Source organism: Exophiala xenobiotica, assembly GCF_000835505.1.
Source record: "Exophiala xenobiotica strain CBS 118157 unplaced genomic scaffold supercont1.4, whole genome shotgun sequence".
NCBI classification, from domain to species: Eukaryota; Fungi; Ascomycota; class Eurotiomycetes; order Chaetothyriales; family Herpotrichiellaceae; genus Exophiala; species Exophiala xenobiotica.
In genome coordinates, this window is record NW_013562491.1 from 859,471 (window position 1) to 878,451 (window position 18,981).

An 18,981-nucleotide genomic window follows, 5' to 3' on the forward strand; every position below is an offset into this window, starting at 1 on the left:
TTTGGTCAGAGGGTTGCTTAACAATGGCATGCGATGGTCAACAACTGTAGATCACGCTGTTTGAAGGTACCGGAGCCGGGGCCAATAGAATTGCGCCTTTGTCGGCTGCGATGATAAAGCGGCGTGACGCCTTTCGCTAGGACACAAGTGCCAGATATCGCAGTCCATCAAACAGCCTCTTCGCAGCCTATTCAATGTGATTGTTCAGGGCGTGTCCACCGGCCCTATTAGTCCTGAATGTGCCATGCGCATGAGTCTTCGGGATGTGAAGCTTCCAAATGTATCACCACCACCTGCCCTATCTTCCACCGGACGGATTGCACAATGGCTGAGGGGCGTCTGTCTACTTTTGCTAGTCTTTGGCCTCGCTTCAATAGTGAGCGTAGAGGCACAGACGTCGGGACAAATCACGGCACTGAAAAAGGAGGTTGAGGATCTCTTTTATCATGGCTACGAAAATTACATGGCGCATGCCTTTCCTGAAGACGAACTGCGACCCATCTCCTGTAGACCCCTGACACGCGACCGTGAGAATCCGGCTCACATCGAGGTCAACGACCCTCTCGGAAACTATTCCTTGACCCTCATCGACAGCCTATCTACCCTGGCGATCCTAGCCTCGAGTCCCACAAGTCCAAAGCACAATAAGGCCCTCAGATTGTTCCAGAATGGCGTCCGAGACCTCGTCAGCCAATATGGCGATGGCACTGACGGAGACTCCGGTCAAGGGCTGAGAGCTCGAGGGTTCGATTTGGATAGCAAGGTACAAGTCTTTGAGACTGCAATACGCGGTCTTGGAGGCCTTTTGAGTGGTCACTTATTCGCTGTGGGTGAACTGCCGATACGGGGTTACAGTCCTTCGAAGGAGCAGATTGCCTCTGCAAAGTTATGGCACAAGAGAGAGGTAGATGGATACAGTCGTGGTATACTCTGGCCGAATGGGTTCGAGTATGATGGACAACTGCTGAGACTGGCACTTGACCTGGGAAACCGTCTGATGCCCGCCTTCTGGTCCGCCACCGGCATACCTTATCCTCGGGTCAATCTTCGCTCTGGGATTCCCTTCTATACCAATTCGCCCCTTAACCTCGGCACAGAAGACGGACAGTGTGATGCCCGATCCGGTATGCCTGAAATCACTGAAACATGCAGCGCTGGCGCTGGAAGCCTCGTCCTCGAGTTTACTGTCCTGAGCCGGTTGACCGGAGACAGTCGTTTCGAAGAACTTGCCAAGAGGGCTTTTTGGGCTATCTGGCAGAGACGGAGCACTCTGGACTTGGTTGGGAGTGGCATTGATGCAGAGACTGGTAATTGGATTGGCACATGGACTGGAATCGGTGCTGGCATCGACAGCTTCTTCGAGTATGCTTTCAAATCGCATGTCCTTCTTTCGAGAGAAGCGCATCCGCGTTACGAGGACTCTACGAATGCTGAAGACCCGAGGGTGCTGTTTGAGTCTCTTCCACTCGAGGAGGACACTTCACAGGCTTTTCTCACTGCGTGGGATGCTGCCCATGCTGCGATCAAGAGACATCTGTACCGTGGGCCGAATTTTCAGCACCCGCACTACATCCAGGCTGATCTGATCACTGGGGCTGCTAGAGGTTTCTGGATCGATGCTTTGAGTGCTTTCTATCCTGGATTACTGGCATTGGCTGGCCATGTTGAAGAGGCCGTGGAGACACATCTTCTTCAAACCGCTCTTTGGACTAGATTTTCTGCTCTGCCAGAGCGCTGGAACCTGGTCACGGGTGGCATTGAAGGTGGCTTGGGTTGGTGGGTAGGCAGACCAGAGTTCATTGAGTCGACCTACTACCTCTATCGCGCCACTGAGGACCCATGGTATTTCCACGTTGGGGAAATGGTCCTTCGCGACATCAAGCGGCGTTGCTGGACCAAATGCGGCTGGGCCAGCATTCAGAATGTCTTGACCGGCGAACAGACTGATAGAATGGAGAGCTTTTTCTTGGGTGAAACGGCCAAGTATCTCTTCCTCCTCTTCGATCCATCACATCCTCTCAATCATCTCGACGAGCCCTTTGTCTTTACAACCGAAGGTCATCCGCTCCTCATTCCTCGAAGTGTGGACGATGGCCACCATCAAGGCAAGCTCTGGAATCCCGCACCTCGGGAAGCACATGTCTGTCCTGTCAAGCCACAGCCACTCCCCTTTAGTATCTCGAATGTTGCAGCAAGAGGGGACGTGTACCACGCCGCCAATCTTGCACGACTACACCTGACGCCGACTAGAGATACCGTCGAGTCGGTGCTCGGTGAATATGCAGCTGATCATCCTAGCATTACCTTGTCGGACATCAGCTCTCCCTCCAATTACACTTATTACCCTTGGACACTACCACCGGAATTGGTCTCGGTCAATGCTACCAGTTCACTCATGCCAACGAGACCTACACTTGACATATCATTCCCAGCTGTCTCGCATTCAGGCCAACCTTCCCCACCTCTCCAGCGTGTCAAAGAAGGTATCCTGATCAGCGCCATTGGGGGCCTGCGACTGGGTATGGTCCAGGACATTCCGATACTGCTTGACAACGGCATATTCGATGCTTTCCGTATTCAGACGATCAACAACATCCCACTAGGCAAAGATGAGAAAGTGTTTCTTGCACACGAAACAGGCAAAGAGAGCTTGAGCCTCAACGACCCCAACTTCACGCGCATTCGAGATCCGATCATGCTTGATGTTGTAATTGACCTAAGCGGACCTGTCGAGCAGCAAAGTAGCCAAACAAATTCCACCGAAGATACCTTTGTTATTGACATGCCAGAACTCTCAAGTTCGTCGGATAGTGCCATGAAAGCAGCATGGAATGCCATCGTATCGCAACTGTCCAGTCTCCTCAAGGACCATCCGCACACTTCCTGGCCTTTTACAACGCCGTTGTCACTTCAGTCAAGTCCGTCAAAGCACACTCCTGGTTCTGCTTCAAACAGCATGCCGCGCTATCACCTTACAGCCGTGACACCCACCGGCCCTGGCGCTGCACCTTTGCCAGACTGGTCCGAAGTCATGACCCCGACGTCCGCTGGAGCACAAGTCCCACCACTGCTGTGGGAAACAATATATGCCGCAGACGAGCTTTGCGACTACAAACTACCCCTAAATATTGTCAAGACACATCAGATCCTTGTGATCAAACGCGGCGGATGCAGCTTCAGCCGCAAGTTAAGCAACATTCCTGCTTTTTCGCCCTCGTCTCAGTCTCTTCAACTCGTCATCCTCGTTTCATATGGCGCTGACCAGATATCCGACGACGGCGATCAGGCATCAGCTGGTGATGATGAAGAAAATCTCGTCAGACCATATCTAGACGAGGCACAGAAGACTCCGGGAGGACTTCCCAGGCACAACGCCATTCCTATGGTAATGGTCGCTGGTGGCAAACGGGTCTACGACACTCTAGCGACAAAGACCGTTGGCGTCGGCATCAAGAGACGTTATCATGTTGAGACCGAAGGAGTCAGGATTGCAAATTTGATCATTCTGTAAAACACAAACACGAAGTGTGCAGCTATGTCTGGAGTTGACGCAAAACTATCGCGGTTCTGGAATACAGACACACGTTTCAATGATGCGATGCAACCCATGCTAGATCACCTAGATGCGGTTGACAGAATCCAGTTACCATCTCCCCCTCCAACTCTTCTCCCAAGCTCTCTCGTCCTCGTCTGCCCTTTCTATCGCGCGCCTCCACTCCCTTTCCATCCTCCTCGCCAGCTCGTCTGGACTCTCGCCCTCTGGGCCTGTCGAGGCGGGGCTCTCGCACCCTCTCAACCCGATGAACCGGCCAAAGCGCCGCCGTTTCGTTTCGAGATCTACATCGCCGTCATGAGCACTGTGGTGGCCCGGCGCTTCTTCGTCGAGAACGGCGTTCCGGGGCGCTCCGCTCGGGTGCATGGACGTCCACGCAGGGATCCAGGCTGGGTACATGAAGGTCTCGTCGACGGGCGGCTCCACCTGGTGGTACCATCGCGCCATGCTGTCGAGCTGGTTGTGCGTCAGGAGGTGGTATTGCAGCAGGCTCGTGGGGAACGAGGGGTGAGGGAGGCCGTTTGTCACCGAGATCAACGGCACGAGAGGGGCCCGCAGGTGTTCTACACTGTGCATGTACTGGACCCGTGTGCGCAGGCTGGTGGGCGAGAGGGACTTGTCCGATACGACCACGTGGTAGCGCGGTGGAGGCGGAAGGTGAATGCGCACGCGCGGTCGCTTGCGAATGGGCGAGCGTGTCAGGATCGGCGTGGGCACGTGGGGCCTGGCAATGCGCTTGGGGTAAGCGGACGGGGAAGACGAGGAAGACGAGGAGGGAGAGCAGGAGGATGGAGATGTAGGTGACCAGTCCATCAAGGTGGTGGCGTCGGAGGAAGGAGTCGACGGCTGGTGGTTCTGGTCCTGGTCCTGGTCCTGGTGTTCGCTGATCGAGGCCATGGGCTCGGAGATAAGTGCGTCGCCGTTGTACAGACTCGTGTTGACGCGCAGGGGAAGGTTGAGGACTCGGTCCACGTTCGGACTGCGCATGGCCATGCGGCTTTGGCGGCCGTCTTGTTCCAGGCTCTTGAGCGCCGTGGTGGATGAGGCTTGGAAGTATGCTCTTTCTGGTGTGCGGATGAAAAGAGGCGACGTCGGCATGAATGATGCTTGCTGCGGTGATGTGACGGGTGTGGTCAGGCTGTTGCGCCGGCATACTGAGTGGTTGGCTGGGGCCCAGCTCGGGCTGCTTGCCATGGCTTGCGGAAAGACGAAGTGGCCCGGCACAGTACTAGTATCGGCTTGCTGAGAGGAGAAGAATGTCACCCGCGACGGTGACAGTGTTGCGGAGCCAGGCTCGACGGTCGTTGAACGAGGAGATTGCGGCGAGGGTAGAGGGAGCGTGGGAGAGGTCGGGGTCGGTGGAATCATGGTCTCAAGAAGTCTTACCCACGACTCGCGCACGAAAAGATCTGTAGGGGGCAAGAGAATGGCACGTCAAGCTGAATCCAACCTTCAGGTGGTTGCTTGCAAATGCGCTACAGGGTGAAGTATGGTACTGATGGGTAAGGATAGATGTTTGGCGGGATCAATGAAGGAGACAGACGGCGCTGCTGGATTATCAGATCAGACTTTTTGAACGTGCTCAAAGAACCGGCCCAGATTTGAGAGGCCTGCATAGAACACAAAGCCGTTTAACGTTAAGAATAGAATCTTCCCTAGATACTCCTCGAACATGATAGGGAATGACTGGTTGGCGCCCTTTGTTGCCAAACAGAGGTCGCTGTATGTTTCTTTGTCCCAGATCCCAGACAATCAGCAAACATCCGCATCCCCACCGCTCTTTTACCACCATTCGGGCCCATATCAGACATGGCGGCAGTCAGAGGTACATGGCAGCCAAAAGGTATGAATGAACCCGGTAGTCGAGGCAATAGGCCGTGCCTTGCCTTGCCACGAGTAGCTGGAGAAAAGTGCAGTTGATGCTCGTAAGGTTATATATGGCTCTCACAGTTGGCACCAGTCAAAGTCTTTGTTTGTGGCTGCTGCATCTGGAATGTTGAAGATCAATCCGTGCGTCTTTATCACCTCAGACCATTGTTCCAGAGCCATATGGAGAGCTATACTCCGTACATCTCGGAAAAAGAAGAACCTACCCAGGCTTGCGACGACGAGACCTTGCCGGCGAGCCTGGTAGCCTTGTAAGGCCATGCTTAAAGTGGCTGGCGAGGCTGGCGAGGCTGGCGAGGCTAGGCTAGCACGGCTAGTTACAAGTAACATAGGCGTGCATAGGCATACTTACCTAGGGCTTCTCTGGGCGTACTAGGCTACTAGTTTAGGCCACTAGGCTTATTGATTCCTAGCTAAAGCTTTCGCTTTCCGGCTTGCCTAGGTTAGCTTAGCCTCGCCTGACAGCAGGACGCCTGACGTAGTACTGTACGGAGTATGCGCATCATCTGTGTGGGCGATCTCTCTAGAATCCCCAACTGAGATGCCTAAACGATTCAACATCTCGCCCCATTACTTACTGACCTCTGATCGCAGTATAACTTTGTGCCGATGAGTCTCGAATTTCGCTCAATCCTCCCATGGAGGATCACGAAGCGTCAATCATCGAAGAACCTGAACACAATACTACTACTTGATCGCCAAGCCACGGTGGCACGATCTCGTACGAGTAGTAAACAGTACCTAGGTAGATGGACAGTGACCTCCGCAAAACAGAGTGGGAGTGGCGTCTCGTAAGCGCCCTACTGTACTTAGCACTTAGCAGGGTCGTTCTGAGCACACGACCGATTGCCAGCACTCGATATGTCAAAGAAGATGGCACAGTTCCCTTCTTGGTCGACTCTGGCGCTCTTGATGACTACCCGCGCTCTTGTGATTCCTCTCGATGGGTTGAGCTGAATGCCAGTACGGATACGTCATGTATTGATCTGACTATGAACAACAAGGACGCCAATCCGGTTCGCGGCAACGCAGGCGAACCGACTCGAAAGCCAAAGTGCTGATATTATCTCAAACGGGAGACTTTTCGCCAATCATTGAGAATTTCCGTGCCGTGTGCCTAGTCCCGTACGAGGAGCCAACGAAGTACGGAGTACAGTAGAAGGTGTAGTATGGGTCAAGTTATGAGTCTGTCGGGTATGCGGACAGCCCTGGACTCGCCCCTGTACCGAACATGTCAAGCAGCACAAATGATAACACCAACAGAATGCACGACTTCAACAGCACAGCAATAAAGCATCCTTCGAAGCTGTCGCATAGTAATAGGTCATCGAGCGAAAGCGCCATGTTGATGTGCATCAAGGAGTTCAGCTCACTTGGGTACCCCGGAGAATGAAACCTGGGGTCATACGAGGAGTACCGTTGATAGTCATCCTTTGTCACGCTACTACTTGTAAGATCGTTGTCTTGCGATATCGGGCCGGTCATGTTGAACCGCTGAAGGTGAAATGAAGCGAGAAGCAACATTCGATGACAGCTCTTGAGGAGTAACGCGAGCATCATTATACTTGATCCGGTAGCTGTCTCGTGTGGGCGCTATCAAACGACCCGCCTAGGCAACACGAGGCCAGGGTTTGATGACCGTCATTACCTCCGAAATGCTTGCTTTGAAGCTTCCGCGAAGATTCCGTTGGAACGGCGTTTGTGATTATTGAGCATCTGTTCGTTGCGTCGTTATACTGTCCATCGATGCGCCCAGCTGCAGGTCAGATTGCGCTGCAGCTTGCTTGAAGCTAGCCAGACGGTACAATCCCAGCCTTGGGTCACATCGCTGTTCTCGGCTTCCGAAGAACGATCAGATGAGAGATCATGCCAGTGCGTGCCAGCGATACAGAGTGAGAGGGGGTCCACACACTGTCGGGGTTGCCGTGGTACCCGTGCAGGAGTTGTAGGGGTGATGGCGAGCGAGCTTCGCTCAATCACAGACCGAAGAGCTTGACAGCTAAGCACTCAAATTGAGATGCTTGGTGGTGATTGGCAAGAGGCCAAGATCTGTCAAGCCTAGACAGGGATCCACGACCAGAGGATACAGTGGCCTTGGTATTGCGGCAGGGCGCCTCCTCGTCATCCTCTGCAGCTGCCAAACTCCAGCGTTGCAACGCTGATCCGGAGGGGACCCCGTGGATCATCTCGCCGCTTGCTCTTTTGGTCTAGTCGGAGGCAAGGCTCTCTGCCAACGACATGACCTTGATTCTCGAAGAGATCCAGTATTTCCCCCTTTGGCGTAACTTGGACGCGGTCACATGGGAGATTCCCTCCACAAGGCCGACCGCGGGCTGTCTGCTACGAGCTCGTACACGCGAATCCAGTATCAGCAAATGGAGATACACTCCCCTGCTCGGTGGAGACCAAATGTCCCTCTTGCTATGGTGAGTCGTTGATTTCAAAATCTTCACCTGCTAAATTGTTGATCCATCGTATGGAGGGACCCCATGGAGCTGCCAGGGAGTCTGCATTTCACCGCACAGCTGATCCTCCCCGCTTCGCAGGGGACCGTGGACGTGGGTTGTCCTTGTCCTCCCCAACCGATAAAGTCATCGAGTCCGCACATTCTGATCTCTCTTCTTCCCACACTCAACCGAAGCTCGTGTGAAATCGATTGCTACCCGCACCATGGCGTCCAACGAGATATCGCAAGAGCAGAAGCACGTGTAGGTTTACAATCTGAAGAGTTCTCACATTAACCAGATGGCTAACCTCCCCTCGCGTAGTAGTGACGACGAGAAATATGTGGGTGAGAAGCAGGAAACCGCGCATGTCGACTTGACGAACAGCGCTACAGCCAAGTATGTCCCCCTTCAGCCTTGATGCGCCCCTCTGTTCTGACCGCCGCAGGATCAAGAACCCTCTTGCGCACCTGTCCAATGAAGAAGTCATGAAGGATGTCCAAGATTTCGCCAACACCAACGGCTTCCCGGAAATGACTGATATACTCGTGAAAGGCGCGCTCGTTGCCAAAGATCCTCCGGCCTTTGAAAGTGTCCCCGGTCTCTCGGAGGGCGAAAAGGACGCTATCAGAAACGAGGTCTTGCACAAATGGCGCCAACCAAGGTCGCTTTACTTCACCATCATTCTCTGCTCAATCGGCGCAGCCGTCCAGGGTTGGGATCAAACGGGTTCCAATGGTGCCAATTTGTCCTTCCCAGATGCCCTCGGTATCCCTATCTCCGACACCCTGGCCGATGGCTCTCCCAACCCGAACGCCGCTCGCAACCAGTGGTATCAAGGATTGATCAATGCCGGACCTTACATCGCTTCTGCCTTCCTGTAAGTTGGATTCCTCTATGCAGCTGCGCAGAAACCTGACCTGTCTCCCAGTGGGTGCTGGTGCTCTGATCCCCTGAACAAATACTTTGGCCGTCGTGGCACAATCTTCGTGTCGGCTGTCTTCTGCTTCTTGTCTCCTATCGGTAGTGCCGTGGCTCAAAGTGAGTGTTCCCCAGCTCCTCCGAGGCTCTTTACTAACGTGTCAAGCTTGGGAACAACTTCTGGTCACGCGACTGCTCCTTGGTATTGGTATGGGTTGCAAGGGCTCGACCGTTCCAATCTTCAGCGCCGAAAATGCCCCAGCCTCCATCCGTGGAGCTTTGGTCATGAGTTGGCAGATGTGGACTGCTTTTGGTATCTTTCTGGGAACATGTGCCAACCTTGCCGTCAAGGACACTGGTTCCATCTCCTGGCGCCTACAATTCGGCTCTGCCTTTATCCCTGCTGTGCCATTGCTTGTCGGCATCTACTTCTGCCCAGGTGAGTGACCACTGTAGTGATCTGCCCCCACCACCGTCTCGGACCACTAATACTGGTACAGAGTCACCTCGTTGGTACATCAAGAAAGGCAAATATATCAACGCCTACCGTTCTCTGAAGAGACTCAGAAACACCGAACTCCAAGCTGCTCGTGACCTTTACTACATCTATGCCCAGCTACGCATGGAGGCTTCCCTTGTTGACCGACAGACGAACTACGTCACACGCTTCATCGAGCTGTTTACGATCCCTCGTGTCCGTCGTGCCACCCTCGCCTCGTTCACAGTCATGATTGCTCAGCAGATGTGCGGAAGTGAGTCACTGTCCAGCATCAAAACTTTTCAGTGGGCCAAGTCGTGCTAACAATGGACATGCAGTCAACATTATTGCTTTCTACAGCTCTACCGTCTTCGAACAGGCGAATGCCTCGGTCACAGAATCATTGCTCGCCTCCTGGGGTTTCGGCTTGGTCAACTTCGTCTTCGCGTGGCCCGCCATTTGGACCATCGACACCTTTGGCCGTCGATCACTCCTCTTGTTCACTTTCCCCCAGATGGCCTGGACTTTGCTTGCCGCTGGTCTGTGCTACCTGATTCCCTCGGACAGCAAGGCTCACTTGGGCCTCGTGGCCCTTTTTATCTATCTGGTATGTGACCTTTTTTTGCTAGTTCCTTTGGGTGTGATGATCGAAAGTGTTTATTAACGACGCCCCGTCTATCTAGTTTGCGGCATTCTATTCTCCCGGTGAAGGTCCCGTGCCATTCACATACTCGGCCGAGGTGTTCCCCCTGTCTCATCGTGAGGTCGGTATGGCTTGGGCCGTGGCAACTTGTCTCTTCTGGGCTGCCGTGCTCTCCATCACTTTCCCCAGAATGCTTAGCGCTATGACACCTACCGGTGCTTTCGGATTCTATGCCGGCTTGAACCTCGTTGCGTTCTGCATGATCTTCTTGTGGCTGCCCGAGACCAAGCAGCGCACTCTGGTACGTACTAGTATTTTTTCACACACTCACAACCCAGCCCAACCCATTCGGGATATCCCTTCTTCTCTCTGGGGCCGCAGATGCAGATTTACTGACCTTTTTTCTTGGGGGATAACAGGAGGAACTCGACTACATCTTCGCCATCCCGACTCGCACGTTTATGAAGCATCAATGCGGCACCGTCTTGCCATGGTGGATCAAGACGTACATCTTCCGCCGCAAGATCGGTCCTTGCCCGTCGTTGTGGTCGTTCGATGGACATGTGGACAACGACAAGGAATTTGTCGAGACCATTCGTCGCCAGAGCGCCGCCGTCCAAGGAGGCCGTCGCCGAAGTAGCATCGCAGACAAGATTGTCAATAGATTCTAGACGCCATTGGCAATGGCAATGGCCGTGGCCACCAAGCAGCTATTGCGACCGCCACTTTTGACGAGGAGGTACTAGTCCCTCCAGCTTGGCAAGGTCTGCAGCAGGTCCGTCATGGCACAGCTTAAGCACGACATAGGAGTTGAATGCGAAGGGGAAAGAAAATTCGGTCCATGCCGACCATGAAACAGAATGTCAAACACGTTAACGAAAAAGATACCCAAGAATCACAAATGACAATTTTTAATAGTATCTCTCAAGTGAAGTCTACTTCACAGAGATTGTTCTATGGTTCGGAATCCTTCTAGGAATCACATCTCGACGAAATAAAGCGCCGTGAAAGGCCGCAGCTGGCTTCAAGAAATTTCACAGCCACCAAAATGCGACCAAAGCAAGACTGCACCCTGACGAGACCACGAGAGCCATGCTTCCTAGCTTTGTTGCATCACTCGTCTTGAACCTATCCATGGTTGGCACCTGGGTCGGGACGGCTACTGGCTTCACGCTCTCCAAATTGGTGAAAACCTCGCTAGTATTCCTCGAAAAGCCCAGCGAATAATTGGCCGCTTTGAAGAGCACCTCATTGGTCGCATGGAATGTTTCCGTGCCGAATTGCAGTGTGCCGAGATAGACGTCCTTGGGCATGAATCCCAATTGCCACAGATAGTGAATCAGAGACGAGTAGTCGGCGTCCACGGCCGTCAGATTCGTCTCGGGCAACCACGAAAAGACAGTTTGATTCTGCGTGTTGTTGCCATGGAAGAGGAAACTGGAAAGCACGCCACGAGTTAGCGAAGACAACCAAACAGATAAGCTGCCATGCGCAGCATCATGATAGGTTGTGAGGGACTGACAATCTTGTGTCGCCGACGATGAACTGGTGCTTGTCGGGACTCGAGGTTGATATGCCCACAGGGTACACGTCAAAGGAGTACGAGAGCCAAATCATGATTTCATAGTGCGGTAGAGGGCCCGTTGCGTCGGTAGAGTTGGAGTCTAAGAACATGTCCAGGGCAATGTTGTACTGCACGTCACTGTCGTCGAGGGATTGGACGCGTTGTCCCTGGCTCTCGTTGTATGCCGATGTCACGTTGACGCTGAACATGCCGGAGAAGTCGATCGAGGACAGCTCCCCGAGCGGCAGGGGGTACAAGGGCGAGTCGAGTTTGAAGTGCGGGTAAGCATGGACGTCTTTGGAGTTGTTCATCCATTTCCATGTCGCATCGAATGCTGAACCGTTATTTTTCACCTGTGAACAAGTCGAGTCGTTAATGCGGCCCGGGTTGCGCGCACCCCAGCTGGAGTTTCAAAAACTCACCGTTATGCACGAGTAGCCAGACCCGTCATTTCCCCATGGATTGTTGTAGACTGAATCAATGGTCAAATGTAGTCCAATTGGCGGACCGCCCCATGTCGCATGCCAACTCACAAACATATGGTAAGGTCGTCGAGTTGTAGTAGCTCGAATCACCGTAGTTCCCGCATTTTGTCACCGACTCGGCTATGGCATGGCCGGTGATGGTTGCAAACAAGAACAACGCCACCTTTGATATTGACATTCCGAGTCAGGGTGCGCGGCCTCTTCCCTGGAAGCAAAGATTGAGAAAAAGAAAACTTCGAAGGACTGCATGTTGTCAGATGAAGTCATCGAAGAAGGCCGTGCGATGTTGCCATGGGACATGATGTCGGTCTAGATCGATCGCAGGGACGTTCAGAGTATAAGATGTGGTATCAGCGACATCAGAGGATGTCAAAGGTGACTCGAAGGGCAATCCGATGCATGGATCCAGCTGCTATTGGTTGCGCCGACGACGCGCTCTTGGTCAGTGCTCCTTTGACAGCACATCTCATGCACGAGCCAACATTGCCCGCAGCCGGGGAGGATTAATCCGTCTCTGCCAACGACCACCAGACTTCACAGTCCGATACCTTTGAGATGTTTGAGATGTCTGAGATACCGTAACCGTGCTCATGGGAAACTCCTTCACGTCTGACCAGGCTGAACCGTTGGCTAACAGCCACGAGATTGCGGAAGTTTCCGGCTATCATGTCATGCTCACCTGACCGCAGCTTGGGTCAGACTGTCGACAATATAGCAAGCAGGGACTGCTGCTGGCTGGGGTGAATGGAGCATTCAGACGATCACTGACCAAAAGTGTATAATACAATCAACGAACATCATCTTTCTTCCAACACTCATCATTATCGACCACAAGCAATGGCCAACAAGGTACACCAAGCGACAGATGAAGTCGTGGAAGGCGTCGAATCGGGTTTGCACTGTCTCCACGGCGCCGGTGAAGCCATCCGTGGGACCGCGATGGAAGCGATTGACAAGATATTCCACAGCCACGAGGGCGAATTGAAGAACAGAGAAATAGCCGACAAGGGCATCGCAGAGATGCAAGTTGCTAGAGAGGAACTTGGAGACCTGCCTCGCCATCACCGCCGGGTGGGAAGTGGTGCAGGAAGCCATTTCGCCGAGTCTCACGCCAGAGAGCTGCCTCTAGAGACGAGTAATCGTATTGGATCGGAGGGGGAGGAAGACTTGAGAGCGGCGATGCAGGAGAGGAGGTCCTAATGGCTATCAGAGACGAATGGGAGATTTGTTGCGAGGAGTGTATACAGGCTTGCTATTCCTCGGATACTATTCCAGTTGGTTCGCTCTCTGTGGCGACCGGTGAGAGAAGGTCGGTCGGTCGATGAGAAAGTGTGTGGTGATCCTGAAAGCGTCGAAATCGAGGTTGGTTGTAGGTTGTTGCAATGCTGTACTTTCCGAAGCGCCCAGGGTCTATTGAAACCCCCGTGGACATCGGTGAGTCCTCTGCGATCGGTTGTTACCAATTTCCCTGTCATGGTGAGACCGCCGTCGTCAATGAAGGAGGACTTGGGGAGGAAGGACAAGCGTGAATTCTGGGTGAGAAGTGGCTAGAGGTGTAGATTCTGCCTTTGTTACTGTAGCCTTGCATCGACATACAGGCGCATCTGATCTGCATCCTCTCTTCACCTACGCCTGTGGTTGGCTTTCATCCCGTGAACTCGTCCTGGACTGGGGACAATGACATAAGTAGTAGTAGCCCTCACTACAGGATAGCACTGATGATTGTCTAGAGTCTCCTATGCCACTTGTCTGCGCCGTTCTACCTGCGCCGTCCCACATGCCCCTGCATCGTCTTCCTGCGCCATTTACCGACACCGTCTTCCTCCTTGTCTTCAGCTGTCTTCCTCCGAGTTGTCGTCCTCTTTACTCACGCCTCTCATCTAACTTAGGCAGCTTACTAGGCCAACGCGCCCGTCTTCCTTCCTGGGCTCCTGTGCCGTCGTCCTCCCCCACGAGCTTCCTCCAATACTACTTTACAAGTACGCCGTCTCTCTACATTCTTCTCTCTACGCGGCGCTTCGTTGTCGTCTCTCTCCCTCGACGCCGGTCCGTCCTACTAGTACTACAGCCCTTTCTAACGGCCCTTCATCTCACAACCCTTTCGTCGACGTCCTCCCACCGGTCGACCACCGGATCGTTACCGTAAGCGAATGATACCACGCTTACCACAATCAGAAATTTGCCTGTCACGATTCCTCGATGCTAGGCACAGTATCTAACCAGCCTGCCTCTTGCTGCGATTTCAGGGACCTTCAAAAATCACAAATCCGTTTTTGCTAGCCAGGATCAGGGAATCCGCCCAAAGCAATCCATCATAACCCTTGACGAAAGACATGACGGGGGCTTCCTAGTCCTGTTCGGTCGAAAAAGCCAGGCAGGAGTGGATGTGCCTGCTTATCTGGTGATAGGGTCGCCAATGATTTCTCATCCTCACCAATACACCAGTATTTATCTTTGAGCCTTCTTGATATACACCAGGTCGCAGCTTTGAGTAGTGATAAGATTGGTGGAGATAAAGGTTTCCCGCGCGGGAAGTAGTACAAAAACAGTTGCTCTGGACATGAAAACTGAGAGTTGATCTGAGAAATCAAGATGGTCGCCTTCTGGTCCCGAGCGGACAAATTTCTGATGAATACTGGTGCGCCTTTTACGCCAACAATCATCAGCCAAGGGTACACTGATCTATGATCATCGACTTCAAATCTGGCCAAATGAGCGCGAGCCCGGGCCATTCTTATCCCGAAATCGTCGAAAGTATGTCGGGCAGCTCGATCACTTGAATAGCACAATAGTTTCTCCGCCGGTCTTTGACCTCGCTGAAAAGTTTGGTTAAATACTTCCGGGCGCCTCTCGAAAAGTCTTCGAAGTCAGTGGAAGCGGCTATCAACATAGCCACCGGAAAGTTTGAAATCGTGGCTTTCTCGGTAAGCTACCACGGCGTAACCCAAGGGACATACTGCATGGGTCGCAAACATGGCAGTCCTGTTATGCCCCGGCTTTTCCAGCCCCCCTTTGGCTCGCGATCGCCTTTCAGGCTGGGCTATGATTGAATCTCGCTGCATTTGTTTTTGAGCCAAATCAAAGTGGTACATCAAGCGGAGTGCAAAAAGCGTGGCATGAGCACGTCGCGGAGACGAAATCGTTCCTTACATTCTCACACTGTCCAAGTCCCTTGGATGCGGTCTGGCGTTGTCTTCCGTGAGCACGACTGCTGAAATAGCGAAACGAGCTGTGGAAAGGGGATTTCTCTGGGTTACGACACACCAGAACGACCCTTTGGCAGTTCCTAAGCACATCGTCGAACTATTCATTCTGGTCACATTCATTTCTCAAGTACTACTAGTACGAACAACTCTACCTGTAACCCAGTTTTTCACGGAAGCGACATTGCCACAGACAGCCAGAATATACCTGAAGATGTTTCGACCGGCCAGATCGTGGAACAAACGGCTCCCACGACGGCACGTGGAGATGCACTTGATATTTATGGAAGCTAAGAGCTTCACAATAGTCTCAAGTCCCGCGATCTTCAGTTCATGGCCCTTGGAGGAACCATGGGTAATGGTTTATTCCTCGGTATAGGTGGGTGCTCTCTTGAAATCGGGCCCTCTCTCGGAGTGCCGTCTATACAATGATGATGTGCTTAGGTGAAATGACAACGTGGCTACCTCTTCCTGGAGCCATTCCTCAGTACTGTTCTCGCTATATCGACCCTATAATAGGCTTTACAGTAGGCTGGAACAACTGGTATATCGCCATTTACACCGAAAATATCCGCTGCTGCCGTACTAGTCCCAGTTCCAGAACGACGAGATCAACCCGGCTACTTAGATTAGTATCATCATTATTATCCTCGTCGGAGAGAAGCCGAGTTCATCTTCGCAGCTATAAAGATCGTGACGATCCTTGGCCTGCTGATCATGGGTGGACCTTGGTGGCTGATATTGGTACAATCCTGCCGAGATGCTTCAGTACGCGAGTATGCGATGGTATATCTTCCTTTGGGAGACGTTTTTGAATGACCTAGTGCTCTTCGCGGCGGCTCAGTTGCCCGCGGGAAAACACAATCGGTGCCGTTTATTTGACACATGAAGTGTACGGCCGCCCCTCGGGTCCGTGGTGTTCTTCATTACGAAGCTCCGCGCCCATAACGAAATGCGATGAATTTGGTTGTGTCGTGAAGGTCAATAGTACTAGTACGGGACTGATAACCAGATCGATACGGAGTAGTTGACCTTGCTATCTGCACAGACACGGAGTACTGTGCCTTGAAAACGGGTAACTTTGCCGAGTAGCCGCACCACATAACGCCACTAAGTTAGATCTAACTTAGGCAGTCCAGGCCACCCAACTTAGTTAAAGGCCAAGCTCGATCAGGGGCAGCAGCCTCGCCTTCCCGTCGCTGCTTCTTAGGCCTCTGTTGGCACACGTGCTGATACTCCTTTTTCGGCTCATCAGGTTAAAAGAGCCTTCGAATGTTCGGCCTTCTGGCATTACTGCTCGCCCGGTCTCCCTCTATCTCTTGCGTTTCTCGTCGGCAATTGCGCCGAGGTCGTGAATCACGGTGAAAGCCCCGCATGGCCGGCATTACCGTGACGATGGTGAGTTGGAGAATTGCCGAGTTTCGTAGACTTCACAGGATTCAGAGCGAGCCGGATGTGGTCCTGGACAGACTATATTCATACCTCAATGGTCCGGCTATGATGCCCATGCAGTGCCATGCCTATACCCCTCACTTCGGACGGGGCATAGCCTGTCGATCATCTTTCAATGACCAATGTCCCGTACTCGGCGCGGTCTGGCTTGGGAAGAGGTGGTATTTTTGTCGACTTGGCTCAGACACAACATCTGCTGATGCGAGCGATTGTCCTTCCTTATGAGCACAAGCTCTGGACGGGCATGTCGGCACAAAGCCGATCGGATGTTGCCCGCAAGACGATGGTAATGAATCCTCCATAAGAATGACTTCACTTCCTTCCTGCTGTCCATCTTCTCCCAATCCATTCCCAGCCTTCAACCAGGTCGGACCTTCCCTGCTCTCTTGCAAGATGGAGAAATTCGAGCCTGCCGACGAGCATCGGGAGAATAAAACTCTGGAGGTAAAAATCTCCCTCGATACGTGGTCAGGATCCCTGTTCACAAGCAATTGCAGCTCCCACCAGAAACTTCTCCAGACGCCAGCCTCACCCAAGAAGAAGACCTCAAAAGGCGTAACAGAAAGCTCAACCGGCGTCTGGACTACCGCATTCTGCCTCTGTGCTGCTGGGTGTATCTTCTCAACTTCCTCGATCGAGGCAACATTGGCAATTCCAAAGTCCTCAATGCCGAGACTGGCGACGACCTGCTTCAACAGACGGGAATGAGTGCCAGTAACTATGCCATTACCGTGACACTGTTCTCGCTAGCATACGCCATTTTCGAAGTACCCTCGAACTGGGTCATGAAACATTATGTCCGCCCATCGCTGTGGCTTGGTATCCTACTGTTGGCCTGGGGTGCACTGACAATTGGCTTTGCGGGCGTGCATAACTATGCCACAGTTGTTGCCTTGCGGTTCTTGATCGGAGTGTTCGAGGCGGGCTTCTTTCCTGGTGCGCTCGTGTCTTCTTTCCCATGCCTTATACTTTCTTCACCTGTCAGTCTCCATCCTAATTCTGCTTTATTACAGGTATCGTATACTTCATCACGATCTGGTACCAGTACAACGAACGAGCCGTCCGGATTGCTCTTGTTGTGGCATTCTGCAACCTCGCGGGAGCTTTTGGTGGAGCCATTGCTTATGGCGTCGGACATATCAACGGTGCAGCAGGCTTGGAAGGGTTCAGATGGTTGTTCATCATCGAAGGCATTATCACCATCGCAAGCGCTTTTTTGCTCTTCTTCTTTCTGCCCGACTACCCTGCTCGCGCACGCTGGCTGAGCGAAGACGATAAACGTTTTGCTGAGGACCGTCTGGTCGAGCGAGGCGGCGGTTATAATCGGGACCATGCCTCGAGAAGAGAAGTCCGCGAGACGTTCCTCAGTCCGCGAATGCTGGCGCATTACATTGCATATGTATGTCAATTCCGCGGCGGGATGAAGAGCAAACAGAGCTAATCATAATTCACAGATTGCGGACGTCGTCCCTCAAGGCAGTTTTACCTTCTTCACGCCAACGATTGTCAAGGGTCTCGGATACACCTCGATCAAGGCTCAACTCCTGACGGTTCCCCCATGGTGCGTTGGCTTCGTCGTGGCCATCACACTCTCATACTCGGCGGACCGCTTCAACGCACGTGGGATGCACGTCACCGTCGCCTCAGTGGTCGGCGGCGTCGGCTGGCTTGCTGCTGGCCTGCTCCCGCACGACGCCTACGTCAAGCGTTATGGGTGTTTGTGTCTCGCTGCGTGTGGTGCTTTTCCCTCTGCCCCTTCGATGACAAACTGGGTTACGTGCAACACGCCCAGCCTGTTGACGATTCCTTTCGCGATTGCCCTGCACAATTCTTGCGCCGGCATCGGGCAGATTATTGCGCAGTGGATTTGGAAGGCAGGTGAAGAGAAGCAGGGCTATCCAACCGGCAATTTCACCTGTGCGGCGTGTAGTTTCTTCGTGGCTGCAATGATGACGGGTCTGAGGTTGTGGTATGGCAGGATGAATAAGAAGGGGACGTTGGATGCGAGTGGGCAGCCCAGGGTTTGGGCTTATTAGACCTAAAGGGGGTGGGAAGTGAAGATCCCCATGGCCCCCTTCGGAGTACCAAGGCCAGTACAAGGCCCTACCTATGCGAGTTGGGACTTGGTAGACCCAACCTGGCCCTAGATGATACTGTACGTTCAGCATGGAGCTCGACGCCCAGGAATGATAGGACCTGTTCAAAATGGAGATTTCCCCAACCTGACACGATACTCGCCAGTTACACTCAGAAGGCTTGTCATTGTTGCTACGGGTTCGGGAGCAATTTTAGCTCTTCATCCCAATGGGCATTGCAGTGTGCTTCACAGTTCTGGTAAAGACTCCTGCATT

At 53.0% G+C, this 18,981-nt stretch overlaps 6 protein-coding genes across 6 annotated transcripts; 4 read left to right on the top strand and 2 right to left on the bottom strand.

Moving 5' to 3' along the window:
• Positions 1-189: 189 nt before the first annotated feature.
• Positions 190-5,190, top strand: PV05_06491 (uncharacterized protein). The gene has a single exon (XM_013459237.1). The coding sequence runs from the start codon at positions 245-247 to the stop codon at positions 3,509-3,511; it is 3,267 nt and encodes a 1,088-aa protein (XP_013314691.1). The 5' UTR covers positions 190-244; the 3' UTR covers positions 3,512-5,190.
• Positions 3,644-4,921, bottom strand: PV05_06492 (uncharacterized protein; the record flags this gene model as incomplete). The annotated part of the gene is made up of 1 exon (XM_013459238.1): positions 3,644-4,921. One exon carries the CDS (start codon positions 4,919-4,921, stop codon positions 3,644-3,646), a length of 1,278 nt encoding a protein of 425 aa, XP_013314692.1.
• Positions 5,191-7,887: 2,697 nt separating the features above from the next.
• On the top strand, positions 7,888-11,086 carry PV05_06493 (uncharacterized protein). Its single transcript, XM_013459239.1, has 9 exons — positions 7,888-8,148; positions 8,209-8,283; positions 8,333-8,764; positions 8,816-8,925; positions 8,972-9,244; positions 9,306-9,557; positions 9,622-9,890; positions 9,967-10,227; positions 10,346-11,086. The coding sequence occupies exons 1-9, from the start codon at positions 8,111-8,113 to the stop codon at positions 10,595-10,597; spliced, it is 1,962 nt and encodes a 653-aa protein (XP_013314693.1). The 5' UTR covers positions 7,888-8,110; the 3' UTR covers positions 10,598-11,086.
• Positions 10,816-12,396, bottom strand: PV05_06494 (uncharacterized protein). Its single transcript, XM_013459240.1, has 4 exons — positions 12,024-12,396; positions 11,913-11,962; positions 11,449-11,843; positions 10,816-11,363 (listed from the first exon to the last, which is right to left on the bottom strand). Exons 1-4 carry the CDS (start codon positions 12,151-12,153, stop codon positions 10,961-10,963), a joined length of 978 nt encoding a protein of 325 aa, XP_013314694.1. The 5' UTR covers positions 12,154-12,396; the 3' UTR covers positions 10,816-10,960.
• Positions 12,397-12,726: 330 nt separating this feature from the next.
• On the top strand, positions 12,727-13,589 carry PV05_06495 (uncharacterized protein). The gene has a single exon (XM_013459241.1). It carries the CDS (start codon positions 12,813-12,815, stop codon positions 13,173-13,175), a length of 363 nt encoding a protein of 120 aa, XP_013314695.1. The 5' UTR covers positions 12,727-12,812; the 3' UTR covers positions 13,176-13,589.
• A 3,434-nt stretch (positions 13,590-17,023) lies between these two features.
• On the top strand, positions 17,024-18,666 carry PV05_06496 (uncharacterized protein; the record flags this gene model as incomplete). The annotated part of the gene is made up of 4 exons (XM_013459242.1): positions 17,024-17,074; positions 17,128-17,566; positions 17,644-18,029; positions 18,085-18,666. 4 exons carry the CDS (start codon positions 17,024-17,026, stop codon positions 18,664-18,666), a joined length of 1,458 nt encoding a protein of 485 aa, XP_013314696.1.
• Between the last annotated feature and the right edge of the window lie 315 nt (positions 18,667-18,981).

Bases quoted from the DNA above. Each gene is read 5' to 3' on its own strand.
- PV05_06491 (XM_013459237.1), top strand. From the start codon at position 245: ATGCGCATGAGTCTTCGGGATGTGAAGCTTCCAAATGTATCACCACCA.
- PV05_06493 (XM_013459239.1), top strand. From the start codon at position 8,111: ATGGCGTCCAACGAGATATCGCAAGAGCAGAAGCACGT. The intron at 8,149-8,208 runs GTAGGTTTACAA...CCCCTCGCGTAG, and splicing joins TCGCAAGAGCAGAAGCACGT to TAGTGACGACGAGAAATATG. The intron at 10,228-10,345 runs GTACGTACTAGT...GGGGGATAACAG, and splicing joins AGACCAAGCAGCGCACTCTG to GAGGAACTCGACTACATCTT.
- PV05_06494 (XM_013459240.1), bottom strand. From the start codon at position 12,153: ATGTCAATATCAAAGGTGGCGTTGTTCTTGTTTGCAACCATCACCGGC. The intron at 11,963-12,023 runs GTGAGTTGGCAT...CCATTGATTCAG, and splicing joins GACGACCTTACCATATGTTT to TCTACAACAATCCATGGGGA. The intron at 11,844-11,912 runs GTGAGTTTTTGA...ACTTGTTCACAG, and splicing joins CTGGCTACTCGTGCATAACG to GTGAAAAATAACGGTTCAGC.
- PV05_06495 (XM_013459241.1), top strand. From the start codon at position 12,813: ATGGCCAACAAGGTACACCAAGCGACAGATGAAGTCGTGGAAGGCGTC.